Source organism: Sorex fumeus, unplaced genomic scaffold, assembly GCF_029834395.1.
Source record: "Sorex fumeus unplaced genomic scaffold, SorFum_2.1 ptg000013l, whole genome shotgun sequence".
Taxonomy (NCBI): domain Eukaryota; kingdom Metazoa; phylum Chordata; class Mammalia; order Eulipotyphla; family Soricidae; genus Sorex; species Sorex fumeus.
Genome location: NW_026606070.1, coordinates 1,202,838 through 1,215,585, shown reverse-complemented (window position 1 = coordinate 1,215,585; position 12,748 = coordinate 1,202,838). Strand labels below are relative to the sequence as shown.

General features: G+C 55.8%; 1 protein-coding gene across 3 annotated transcripts in view; it reads left to right on the top strand.

Annotated features, from left to right (window-relative positions):
* The window catches only part of HERC3 (HECT and RLD domain containing E3 ubiquitin protein ligase 3), a 93,609-nt gene that overhangs the window by 17,314 nt on the left and 63,547 nt on the right, over positions 1-12,748 (top strand). For all 3 annotated transcript variants that reach the window (XM_056111206.1, XM_056111207.1, XM_056111208.1), the window contains exon 2: positions 746-999. In XM_056111206.1, the coding sequence (XP_055967181.1) occupies positions 774-999 (226 nt within the window). In that variant the 5' untranslated portion in view covers positions 746-773. The remainder of the gene's footprint in view (positions 1-745; positions 1,000-12,748) is intronic.

Sequence of the window (12,748 nt, the reverse complement as noted above, 5' to 3'; positions counted from 1 at the left end):
CCGCTGTTCTCAGCCTGGGCATCTGGGCGGGCTGCAGCCACCAGGCCAGTAGGGCCTATCCCGGATCCCCTGACAGCGGGCCTTCAGGGAGGTTTTCCTGAGCCCACTCCACCGGCCAGTTCTGTGCAACGGCTCTCCCCGAGCCCGTGGCCGAGGGGCAGCCCCCCTCACTCTCGTCCCTCTGACCGCCTGGCCCCTGCCGCCGTGCCGCCACCATCCTGCTGGAACCCCGTAGTCCGCGTTTTAGAAAAAGCAGAAGGATATGTAAGAGGGCAGCCAGGAGAATATTTTTGTTTTCCGTTTATTATTTTTGTTTCAAGTGAGAAATCACTGCGATTCAGGCTAAGAATAGGATAGTTTTAACTGGCGCCAAACCTTAGAAAAATGAAGCGGAAAAGTCCAAAGGACGGGTTTGAAGAGAACGGACAGGGCGAGTCTCTGCATTTCAAACTCGCTGTTGCCACGACCCGCAGTGGCGTTTGCTCGGTGCTGGGTGTCGCACGTGTGCTTCCCAGGGGCCCAGCCGGGGGACTGCCCGACCGGCCTCCCGTGCCAGCACGCACTCACACGGCCAAGCCTCGTGCAGGTGCTTTCTGGACTTCCCCAGACTCCGCATGGTCTGTCTGCTGCTGCCTGGCCACTCTCAGCGCTGTGGATCAGCTTTCTCGGGCGCTCGGAGGCCGACACGGGCTGAGGTGTGTGCTCCTGTGACCCGAGGTGACCGTTCTCCCCGCATCTCCCCCAGGCTACATGACGCCCTGAAGCCGAGGACAATGCTATGTTGGGGATACTGGTCTCTGGGCCAGCCCGGGATCGGCAGCGACCTGCAGGGCATCGTGGCCGAGCCCCAGGTGTGCGGCTTCGTCTCGGACCGGAGCGTGAAGGAGGTGGCGTGCGGGGGGAACCACTCCGTGTTCCTGCTGGAGGACGGGGGCGTCTACACCTGCGGCCTCAACACCAAGGGCCAGCTGGGCCACGAGCGGGAAGGAAACAAGCCCGGTGAGTGTTGCTGGGCCCAGGGGCAGGGGAACGGGCAGGGGGAGGAGCCCGCGTGTGTGTGTGTATGCATTTGTGTGTGTGTGTGTGCGCGTGTGTGTGCATGCGTATGCATGGCGTGTATGCATGAGTGTACATGCGTGCGTTCACATGTGTGCTCGTGTGTGCGTGTGCATGCGAGCACGTGTATGCTTGTGTGCGTGTGTGTGCATGTGTGCATTTGTGTGTGTGGATTTGTGTGTGTGCCTGCTTGTGTGTGCGTGCATGTGCGCATGTATGTGTGTGTTCACATGTGTGCCCGTGTGTGTGCATGTGCATGCGTGTGCGCACGTGTGAGTGTGTGCGTGTGTGCAGTTGTGTGTGTCCTTCTATGTGCATGTGTGCATGTATGCGTGTAAATGTGCACGTGTGTGCATGTGTGTGCGTGTGCATGTGAGCACGTGTATGCTTTGTGTGTGCATGCGTGCACATGCGTGTGCATTCGTGTGTGCACATGTGTGCATGTGTGTGCATGCACGTGGGTGTGTATGCATGCTTGTATGTCCATGTGTGCATGTTTGTGTGCACACGTGTGCGCATGTGTGTGCGTGTGCATGTATGTGCATGTGTTGTGTGTCGTGTGTGCGTGTGTTGTGTGTACACGTGTGTGCGTGCGTGTGCATGTATGTGCATGTGTTGTGTATCGTGTGTGCGTGTGTTGTGTGTACGCGTGTGTGTGTACACGTGTGTGTGCGTGTATGTGCGTGTGTCGTGTGTGCGTGTGTTGTGTGTACACGTGTGTGTGTGTGATGGGGGTGTGGCTCTGAGCACTGCTGTGGTCCCCACTGGTTTGGCACCTGTGTTTCTGATTCCCTACTTCCGTCTTGGATGAAGAGCTAGACCTTTTGTTTATCTTTTTCTCTTGTTGCTTTGTCTGTGTCGTGGAGGGGGCTGACAGGTGTTCTCCTCCTTAGAGAAGTAGGTTCCCCCCACCGGCCCCACCCTCCTCCGGGGTCTCACCAAGCCCTGCCATGCTCAGGTGTGACTGGGTGTTTCCCGTGCAGACCCCACCAGGAGCATCTCCCCTTATTACCCACTGGCTTGTTTTCTTGTTTTCCGCGACCTGCGTTTGTGAGGCCCCCTGGGCAGGGGGTCCTGCTGTGCTTGGTTTGAGTGAGAGGTGTGCCGCGCTGGGGCGTGTCCTGGGGGACATCCCCATGGGCAGGCAGCTTCTGGCTCCTGAGGGAAAGAGTTCCACTTCCACAGCGGAACTGAGCGTTTCTCTGGGCCCGGGGAAGCCACCACCGCAGCGGGGAGGAGGGCCTGGGGTGCGGCAGCTTCTGCCTCCTGCTGACTGGGGGTGTGCGGCAGCCCTGGGCGAGTCGTGGTGCATTTCCCTGGCTCCTCACCCTGCAGCCGGCCAGGCCGGAAGGGGCTCCCGGCACTGACTCCGGATGAATGAGTAGAATTTCGGTTGATAGTATGAAAGCGGTGATAGCAAAAGCTGAAGGACGTGGAGAATCGAAGAAGGTGCTGAGGGGCAGCAGGTGGGCGCGGCCCCGTCTCTGGGGGAGAGAGAGGGGAGTGGGGAAGAGGACCCACAGCAAGGGTCCGCTGAGTGGGAGGCAGGTGTGAAGGCGTTTCCTGCAGGTGCGCCCGCACTGGGGCAGGGGAGGGGGCGGAGGGGAAGGCGGGCTTCCTGTTTTGTTTATTTGAGAGTAAAAATGCAGTCCTGCTGCTGATTCATGAGCCTTCACGAAATCCCTTTCATTATGCGCTTTACCGGTTCCCGTAACTCCGAACTCTCCCTGGCCCCGAGCCCCCTGTCGGCTGCAGATTGCAGGAATAGCCCCGGCCCTCTGACCCCCAGGGAAACCTCCTCCCTTCTGCCGGCGTGTGTGTGTGTGTGTGTGTGTGTGTGTGTGTGTGTGTGTGTGTGTGCGCGCGCGTGTGTGTGTGCGCGCGCGTGAGTTCCGCCTGCACAGCTGGCATCGGTAGCTGGGGTCTACGAGGTGCTGCCTTAGCCTGGGCTTCGACTAGAGTTTCGGTGGGCGTGATGATTTGGGAGTCGCATGCACAGCGTCCGGCAGGGTTTGTAACCGTGTGTCGGGCTGGGATGCTGCCTGGTGCTCTGCTCCCTTTCTCGCTGCCTCTTTGCTTGCTCCAAATCAAAGACCACACAGCCTATTATTATTATTATTTTATTAATTAAATTTTTTATGTGTGCGCGTGTGTGTCACCCACCTGGCAATGCTCAGGGGTTACTCCTGGCTCTGTACCCAGGAATTAACTCCCGGCAGTGCTCAGGGGACCATCTGGGGTGCCGGGGATCAAACCTAGAGTTGGCCGCCTGCAAGCCAGTGCCCTACCTGCTGTGCTATCGCTCCAGTCCCTGTGCAGTTTTGTTAAATGAAAGATGTGCTGTGCTTTTCCTAGATGATTTTTCTCTCTCCTCTCTCTCTCTCTCTCCCTCTCCCCCTCTTTCTCTCTCTCTCTCTCTCTCTCTCTCTCTGTCTCTCTGTCCCTCTTCCTTACCCCCACTCACCCCATCTTAAATAGGGTCTACCCCTGGCATTACAGGCCTGACAATTCACAATTCAGTGCTCAGGTCTTGGGCACAGAGCCCAAGGACCACCACGGCTGCGTCTGGTGCAGGGATCCCTGGGTGACGCCCTCGGGTGCCAGCAATCAATCTCGGGCTTGTGGCGCTGGGTGTGAGCGGTGTGAGCTCACGCCCCTCCCCGTGGTTTCCCCCTGTTGAGGTGAGGATGGACTCAGTCTCTGGACGGCCCCTCTCCTGTCTGTCCCCTCCTGTCCAGCGTGCCTGTGTCCCCTGCCCGGGCACCAGGAGGGATTCTCGCGGGAAGAGCTGGGTGACTCGTGCTGAGCCCTGCCTGCTGTGGGCGTCTTTTCCGTCCCCTGCTCCTCACCGGACACCCCATGACTTCTCAGCCGGTGGGCCTAGGGCCTGCCACAAGCCCCCTTCTTTGAAATCCTGAGGTCCCAGAACTCTCGGGATTCCAAGGAATGGGTTTGTAATGTGGGCTGCATGTATATCTCTGCAGACACTTGAAAATACAGCCCTCCCCATATAAGATCTTTTTGTTTATTTAAAAATAAAAAATGCAGGGGCTGGAGCGATAGCACAGCGGGTCGGGCGTTTGCCTTGCACGTGGCCGACCCGGGTTCAATTCCCAGCATCCCATATGGTCCTCTGAGCTACTGCCAGGAGTAATTCCTGAGTACAGAGCCAGGAGTAACCCCTATGCATCGCCAGGTGTGACCCAAAGAGCCAAAAATAAATGAAAATAAAAATAAAAATGCAGTCCCATTACTAATTCATGAGCCTTCATAAACTCCCTTCCGTTATGTGCTTTACCAATTCCTGTAACTAAAAAATATCATATGCAACCACTACAGGGTTAATGGGATGGTTTGAGAAGGGTTTTCAGAGTGATAGTACAGCGAATAAAGCATCCGCTTTGCCTGTGCTGAGCTGGGTTCAATTCCTGGCGCCCTCTACCGCCCCCTCCCCCAGACTGGGAGGTGTCGTCCCTGAGTGCAGAGTGAGGAGTCCGCCCTGAGCGCCTCCAGGTGTGACCCCAGAGCACCCCCCAGTGGCTTCTGTGTCGGGAAGGTTTAGACGCCGATCCTCCTGTCTGTGTTCAGACCACTGAGATCTCCCATGACGCTCCTGCACTGGCGTCCCCAGGTGAGAGCCAGTGGCCGCCTCCAACACCCTGGGCTGCCCTTCGGGGTGGCTACACTCTACCTGCTCCAGACACTCCCAGGCTCGCTGCCCATGCCGGCAGAGTTGAGCCTTTGGGGGATTGTTTAGGGACCTGCATGAGGCATTTCCATCAGTCCTGCAGGGCGCGATGAGGTGACTCTGGTGGGGGTGTCCCCCTTGCTCTGACCCCTTGGAGACCCCATGTCCTCGCGTAGCTCTTGGGGATGCCAGTCCAGGAAGGTTGGGGCCCAGCAGAGCTGCCTGGAGCAGAGAAACCACCACCTCCCACCCCTGCGACCTCTCTTCCCCTGGGTGTGGGCGCATGGGACACCTCAGGGCACCCCCCTTTTAAATTATTTTTTTATTTTATAAAGTAGTTCACAATATTTGATTCCATTTAATATTCAAACACCAATCCCACCGCCATGACCCCTTCCCACCCCCAAATTTCGGATGTTTCCATCCCGAACCCCAATCCCTGCCCCAAAGCAGAACCCAAATAATATATTTTGTTTTGTATTGTTATGAAAATCTGCTGAGATGCTAGAAAAAAAGTGTCCCCTTAGAGGAAAACGTGTGGGGATTGTTGTATTTCACCTAGGGGCCATGAAGAGATCTTCTATAAGAGATCACTGACGTGTTGGTAAAGGTTGCGCCTTGTGTGTTTTATATAGATAGATATGTAAAACAAATGTATATTTCCCTCTAAGATTGGTTGCCTCCTACTTTGAACCCTGTGGTCAAATGCGGCGTCCTGGAGTATGGGCAGGGTGTGTGGTCGGAAACATCGCACAGCTGTGTTCCAGGAATAGGTTCACGTGTGGCTGAGACTCGGCTCAAGTGTGTGGAGAGAGGCCGTGAGCAGGGCAGCAGTTGGGTCCTGGAGTGCTTTTGACTCCTCAGCAAAACGTCCGGTCACCCCTGAGCCTCCCTGGCCCTCGCCTGTCCGTCACGCAGTGCTGCACGGCGTGTCCCCGAGTCCGAGGGCCGTGGCAGGACGCATCAGACGCCAGAACTGTCAGACGCGGTAGGAGTCTAGCGTGGGGACACCCAGGGCTCATCCGTGGGTGCCTCTGCCCAGGGCTGAGCGACCCCCGACTCCCTAAAGTGTACGGGCAGAGTGCCAAAGGCCCACCTGAACTCGGTGCCCAGCTTTGGTTCAAAAGTCACGTTTGAACCAAAACGGTGTTTGCATCTTCCGCCTTCGTATGACTTATCTCCTCATCTTGTCCTTCGCATTAAGATTTTAGCTTCATTTCCCCTCCAAAACAACAACAAATCAGCAACAGTTTCGGTGATGAGGGCACTGCAGGACTCTTGTTGGATTGTGTTTTGCCTGTGAATTTATCTCGAGTCCCATCACCCATTCGGTGGCTGTCCTGCATCATGTGTGCTGTCCCTTTGAAAACAGCAGGCAGACAAACGTGACCGACTTTTTCCTAAATATTTATTTATTTATTATTAGTGAAACGCCATGAGGTACAGTTGTAGACTCACAGATTTTTGTGCTTGGGTTTCAGTTACACAATGATCGAGTACCCATCCCTCCATCCCTCCACCGGCGCCCATCCTCCACCACCGCTGATCCCCCCCCCCCCCCCCCACTGCAATTCTAAATTTTCAATGGTTAGGTCTGGAGAATTCTCTGCAGCGAGCTGCTCTGTTCTGAGATTCCTTTGTGTGTCTCTGGGTCATGGCCCTTAAGGAGCTTAAGTAGCAGCTGGAGGCAGCTTGTGGGCGTAGCCTCCGGGTTCCCATGGGGATGGGGAGATGGGAAGGACGGGCCCGGCCCCTATCCCTTGAGGCCTGGAGTTTGCTGTCATTGAACCTGCGTACCTGCACTTCTCATTGGGTTCTGGAAGTTGGCGGCTGCCAGGGTTCTTAAGGGGCAGGTGGAGGGATGACTCCTGCCCTGTCTGAGAAGGTGCCCGAATTTAGTCACCGTGTGGAGTGCAGGAGCGCGTCTTCACCCTGCCGAAGTCAGCGCTGTCGACCTCCAAGGGGAGGCTGCATGGGTCGCCAGGCCAGCCGCAGTGCTGAGTTCTAACGGTGCCAGCGTGGAGACCCCACAGAGAGTGACTTCCTTAGGGTCTGAGTTTGTGGCACGAGAGAGCTAAGGTGGTCCAGACAAGGGACAGTTCGGGGGATTGTGTTCGTGCCGGCGTTGGACACTTTTCGTCTGTCCGTCCTTGGGTCCTTGGTTCTGGATCTTCGTGCGCCAGTGATGATCATTGACGATTTTGAGTGCTTGTCTGAGCTCTGGAGCTGTAATTTCCATACCGCTAGGATTGCCGAAACGTTTCTAAATTTATTGGCCCCCATTGAATCAAGTGGTGCTCCACGATTTTTTTGGGGGGGGGGAGCAAACAGAAGCTTTATCTTCTGAGTGGATGCCCTTTGATGGCGTGTGATGTTGGACTCTTCGGAAATCCCCTAATCATCGTACTATCTTTCATTCTTATTGACCGAATTATCTTTTTTCACTTGAGACATGCATCGAATTCCCATTGTACGTGTTCAATAGAACTGCAGTTAGGAGTGAATGACTTAAAAGTGCCTTATTAAGGCGTCAGTGAGTGATGAGGGCTTACACCTGGGAGCCAGGATCTGGTGGGAACCCGACCTGCCGCACTTGGCTCTGTGACCAGGAGATGGTGTTTGACCTCTCTGTGCTCCGTCCTTTCCTGATTCCATACCGTATTTTTGGGCCACACTTGCAGTGCTCGTGGCTACTCCTGAGGGCTTGTTTAGGGGTCCCTCTGGTCCTGGGACTCCAGCCAGCCCTGCCTTGGCCCTTTGATGTCTCCGGAGCCCTTCTGTCCTCTGCGATACAAACTTGGGCAGTAATGACTTCCACAGTGAGAATGGGTCTGAAGACTTGTTAGGAATAATTTAACAAGTGTTTGAAATCATTCCTGGCTAAATTACTCAGTATAAATGATCATGGATTTATTGTTAGTAGTAGTTGTGCTAAGCCTAGTAGGAGTGGTGGTTTTTGTATTAATACATTTCATTACCTTTTTTGGTTTGTTTATTTTTGGGCCACGCCCAGCGATGCTCAGGGGTTTCTCCTGCCTCTGCACTCAGGAATTACTCCTGGCGATGCTCGGGGGGACCATATGGGGTGCCAGAGATCGAACCTGGATGGGCTGTGTGCCAGGCAAGCCTCTTACTCGCCCTACTATCTTCTGCCCCATACCCCATTACCATTTTTTGATCGAACTTTTCCAACACGTTGACAAATGAGTAAGTTCCTTACACATCAGTGCGTATAGATCGTGCATGCGGTCTTTCCCGGTTCCCTTAGCATTGTGGGATGGGGTGAATGATACGCAGGTGTCCCCAAGAGAGGTCTCATGCATCGTACTCATTTTTACCTTTTGAGTAGTAAAGGGTGGGATCTTATTTTCAGTTCTGTGGGATCCTTTTTCAAGAATACTTTGCGTAGTTTGGCCACTTTAATACAAACTGAGTCTCCACATTTTTATTTTAATTTTTATTAGTGAAACACCATGAAGTACAGTTATAAATTATAAATTTATACCTACTTAAATTATACTTACTTAAATTTATACTTATAAATTTTTGTGCTTGGGTTTCAGTTATAACAATGATCGAGTACCCATCCTCCACCAGTGCCCATTCTCCACCCCCAATGATCCTAGTAACCCTCCCACCCCACACCCAATCCCCCACACCCCACCCCGCCTCTGTGGCAGGGCATTTCCTTTTGTTCTCTCTCTCTCTTCTTTTGGGTTCTGTGGTTTGCAAAAGAGACACTGAGTGGCAATCTTGTTCGGTCTATAGTCTACTTTCAGCATGCTTCTCCCATCCTGGGAAGATCCTCCCAACACCCTTTACTTGGTGCTCCCTTCTCTGTCTGAGCTGCCTTTTCCCCTAGCATGTGCGGCTGGCTTCCGAGCCATGGAGTAAACCTCCTGGTATTAATCTCGGCCAGTCTTGGGTGTTAGTCCCCTATTTTGTTACTTTATGTTCCCCAGATGAACGCAATCTTTTTATGTCTGTCCCTCACCACAATGGAGTACTATGTAGCTGTTAAAAAAGATGAAGTCATGAAATCGACATACAAGTGACTCTCCACATTTGGGCACACTTAGGCCTCTCCTTTCCACACCTTAGCTCACTGCCCCTAGCGCGCTGGTCCCCCAGGGGAAGCCGGGAAAAGCAAAAGGCGGAGCCTGGGCAGGTTCTGGCCTGTGCAGGGGGCCTGACTGTTTCTTGGCCTGAGGGGGTTCAACCAGCCGCCAGGTGGATGAGCTGCTGCAGGGTTAGAGCCAAGGGCTGCCGGCTGCGGCTGAGCCCAGGTGGTCCCACTTGCTTCTGTCCTTGTCTGTTTCCGGTAGGCGCCTCCCCGGAGTGCTTGGGGGTCTCCAGGCTCCGCTCAGCCATGCTGGCCTGGTCGGGGAGGGGCTCGCCAGCCCTTCCACTGCCAGTTTGTGTTGCTGGGGGCGCGTCTTCGCCCTGCCGCGGGCTAGAGAGTGAGCCCGTGAGGCTGCTCTGAAAGCCGTGGCCGTCGGAATGCTTACGCTGCAGGCCCTGGGACTGACGGCCGCGGGCTGTGCACGGTGAGCAAACGCCTTCAGCAGAAGAAACCCCAGCTGTGCTGGCACTGGGCACCAGGAGCGGTGACCCTCGACACCCAGGAGCTTCCGTTCCTGCTGCTGAGGGCCTGGGGTTGTCAGCCTCCTCCTTGCACTCTGCTCCTGGTCCCTGGGGGGCTGCCACCGACCCAGCCTCACAGCCTCCGTCTCACTCATTGGCCAGGTTCTTCTCTCCCATCCCCTTTCCAAGCGAGGGTACTGTCCCCCCGGAAGCCCCCAGCAGGGCGGTCTCTGTTACCCCCTGGCTGGGTCTCATTCTGTTTCTGCCCTATACTGTCACTGGCATGACCGGCTGAAGGGAGAAAGATCTGATTGGTGTGGCAGGGGTGGTTTGAACCCTGGTGCCACGTGGCCTCCTGAGCACTGCTATGGGCACCCACGGGGGCCCCTGAGCATCACAGAGAGGACTCCAGTGACCGTCCTTGGGCCTAGCATGGATTTCTGAGCCCCCTGAGCAGTGCTGGTGAGTCTCCCCTGTCCCCACCAAAGAAAAGAAACGGATGCTGTGTGCCACCGTCTCCCAGGCCGGGGGTTCCAGTGTAAGGACAAATGGTGACGGAGGGCATGCCACGCCGATGACATGCTGGGTGCAGGCGGGGTCTCGGCGCCTTCAGGTGTGACCTCAGGACTCTCACTCTGGATGGGGCTGTGTCGCTCTCATGAGCACCCCCGCGTGTGCCATGACCGCGGCCCAAGCTGTGCCGTGTGTTCCGTGGCTGCTCGGGGACATGTTTCTCAGGGCTCCTGTCTTTCTCAGTGCTCGGGCCCCAGGGTGGCTGGCACAGTGTCAGGGCGTGTCACAGAACTGGAGCAGGGGGCTGGAGCGATAGCACAGCGGGTTGGGCGTTTGCCTTGCACACGGCCAACCTGGGTTCGATTCCCAGCATCCCATATGGTCCCCTGAGCACCTCCAGGAGTAATTCCTGAGTGCGTGAGCCAGGAGTAACCCCTGAGCATCGCCGGGTGTGACCCAAAAAGCAAAAAAAAAAAAAAAAAAAAAAGAACTGGAGCAGGTCTCGGCGCCTCCTGGCTGGCGTCGCTCAGCTCTGTGGGCCCCAGGGGTCGCTGCGTCAGAGCAGAAGGAAGGATCGGGAGAGTCTGTGTTGAAGGACAGTCCCTGCACTCTAGCGCTGGGGTGTGAGAGAGGGTGGGATGGAGAAGGTCGCCGCTCACCATGCTTCGCTTCCCCGGGGCTGGGAGTAGACTTGGACCTTGTCCACAGGGAGGAGCGCTTCTCAGCTGGACGTCAGAGCAGACGACCCAGCCCCTGCTGCGCGGTCATCACAGCAGCTGGTTTTAGAAAGACTGCCGCGGTCACAGACTGGCTGAGAGGTTCTTTCCCTAGAGGGCTTGCCTGGCCCCTGAAACAGGTGTTCATCCAGGCGCTGGCTCTCCTCCTCTCGCTGGTAAAATCCTGACCCGGCGCAGACCCTGAAGCACAGCCTCCCCGGGCCGCCCACCCTCCACTCCCACCCCTTTCCCGGGTTTGGTGGAGAGGGATATCTCTGCGGCACGGTGATTGATACCTTCCAGTGCTTGGGCTTTATTCTCTGCAGCTGCCGTGGGGGTGTTTAAAGGCGGTGGCGGCGGATGGCGTGGGCTGGCACTCACTGCCGTGGGGGCCCCCTGCGGGTCTGCACCTGCGTCCCAGGGGCTGGGCCCAAAGTGGGAGCTCTGCCACGAGGGGTCTCGGCCTGTGGTGCCCACTCACTGTCTGTCCCCCCCTCCCCCCCGCTGGTGACTTTCTCCTTTGACATCTTGTTGGCCATCAGAATGGAACACGGACTCTGGACTCTCAGATTCCACGGGAGGGAGAGTCCCGGGAACACTTCTGAGTTCCAGCGGCTGCTCGACCTGCTAACTGCTGGGGTGGGTCGTTTCTGCAGCAGGGGTGGAGGCTCCGTCTCTCCTCTTTACTTTTATTTGGGTTTTTTTTTGGGGGGTCACACCCGGCGATGCTCAGGGGTTCCTCCTGGCCCTGCACTCAGGAATCACTCCTGGTGGTGCTCGGGGGACCCTATGGGTATATACGGGGGCTCAAACTGGCTTGGCTGCATGCCAGGCAAATGCCCAACCAACCCACAGTGCTGTCACTCCAGCCCCTCCGTTTCTCCTCTCTTCAGAGTCACGTTAATGAGAACTTTGGTTAAACAAAACCCCCAAATCCCATTTCCTACTACTCTAAACAGGCTTGTGTCATCGTGGCAAGGGAATTACCCTGGGATTGGCTTGGCGTTGGCCTGAGTTGTGTGGAAAGTGCTGGTCATGGGTTAAGAGGTGTTGTTGGCTGAGATGGAAAATCCTGCGTCGTGCCGGCTTGCAGAGGCTGCGGTGGGCCCTGAGCCGGGGGGCAGCCGCATTCTGCCCTTCCGAAAGGCAGGACAACCAAGGGCCACCAGACGAGGGTGGATGCCCAGGACGAAGGAAGAGAGAGAAAAGCTGCCCTCCCAGACTCGGGACCCACTCGGAGTCCCGCACGTGCTCTCCGGCTGAGCCTCTTCCCTGGCCCACAGCGTGTGGAGGTGCTGAAAGGCTGGACAGCCGCTCGTCGGGTCAGGCAAGTGAGCGTGTGATCGGCTCGTTCAGCCGAGTGGCTCCAGTACTGAGTCTCCATCTGCCTCCAGGGAGCGGCCGTCACCAAATAGAAAGATGAGCACAGCTCAAGGTGGAGCATGTAGGGAGAACTATACATTCATTTTTTTTTTTAATGGCAGTTTTGTTGAACCGAGATAGTTTATGGGCTTTGTTGGTATTTTTAAAACGTCAGTCACAATCACAATCATCCTGTTGTTCATCGATTTCCTTGAGCAGGCACCAGTAACGTCTCCTTTGTCCTAGCCCTTGAGATTTTAAAAAGTGCCACATCCAAGGCTCTTTCAGGGTCAGGAGAATGAGACCCATCTTTGTCAGTGGGGTTTGGCATATTGGATACGCCACGGGGAGTTTGCCAGACTCTGCTGTGCAGGAAGGATGATTTCGGTAGCCTGCTGGGTTCTCCAGAGTAAGAACTAGATAATGAGATGTCGCGTGGCCACGAATACGGCCGCGTGCTTCCCAGAGCTGGGTTTTAAGTCGCTGGGTCTTGGCTATTGATGGGATTACCTGGCGCCGGGGGCAGTTGGTGGGTGTGACGCCGACCTACTGGAAGATGGGGCATCTGGGTGGAGGAGGCCCAGTCCCGATCTGAGTGGGCTTGGAGATCTCAGCCCTGGGACCCGCATGCCTGGGTTCCTCTGCCGGTTCCTTTGTGCGTGTGGAGAGTGGTTTCCTTTTAAATCGTGGAAGAAAAAAATGTTATTTAAAAAATGTGGCTCTGTGCCTGGCAGCTGAAAACCTCCACACTCCACAGTCGCCACCAAACTCCCAGCCAGACCCCACGGCTCAGGACAAGCTTCATCTAGAAATTAATCCGTTGAAAAAC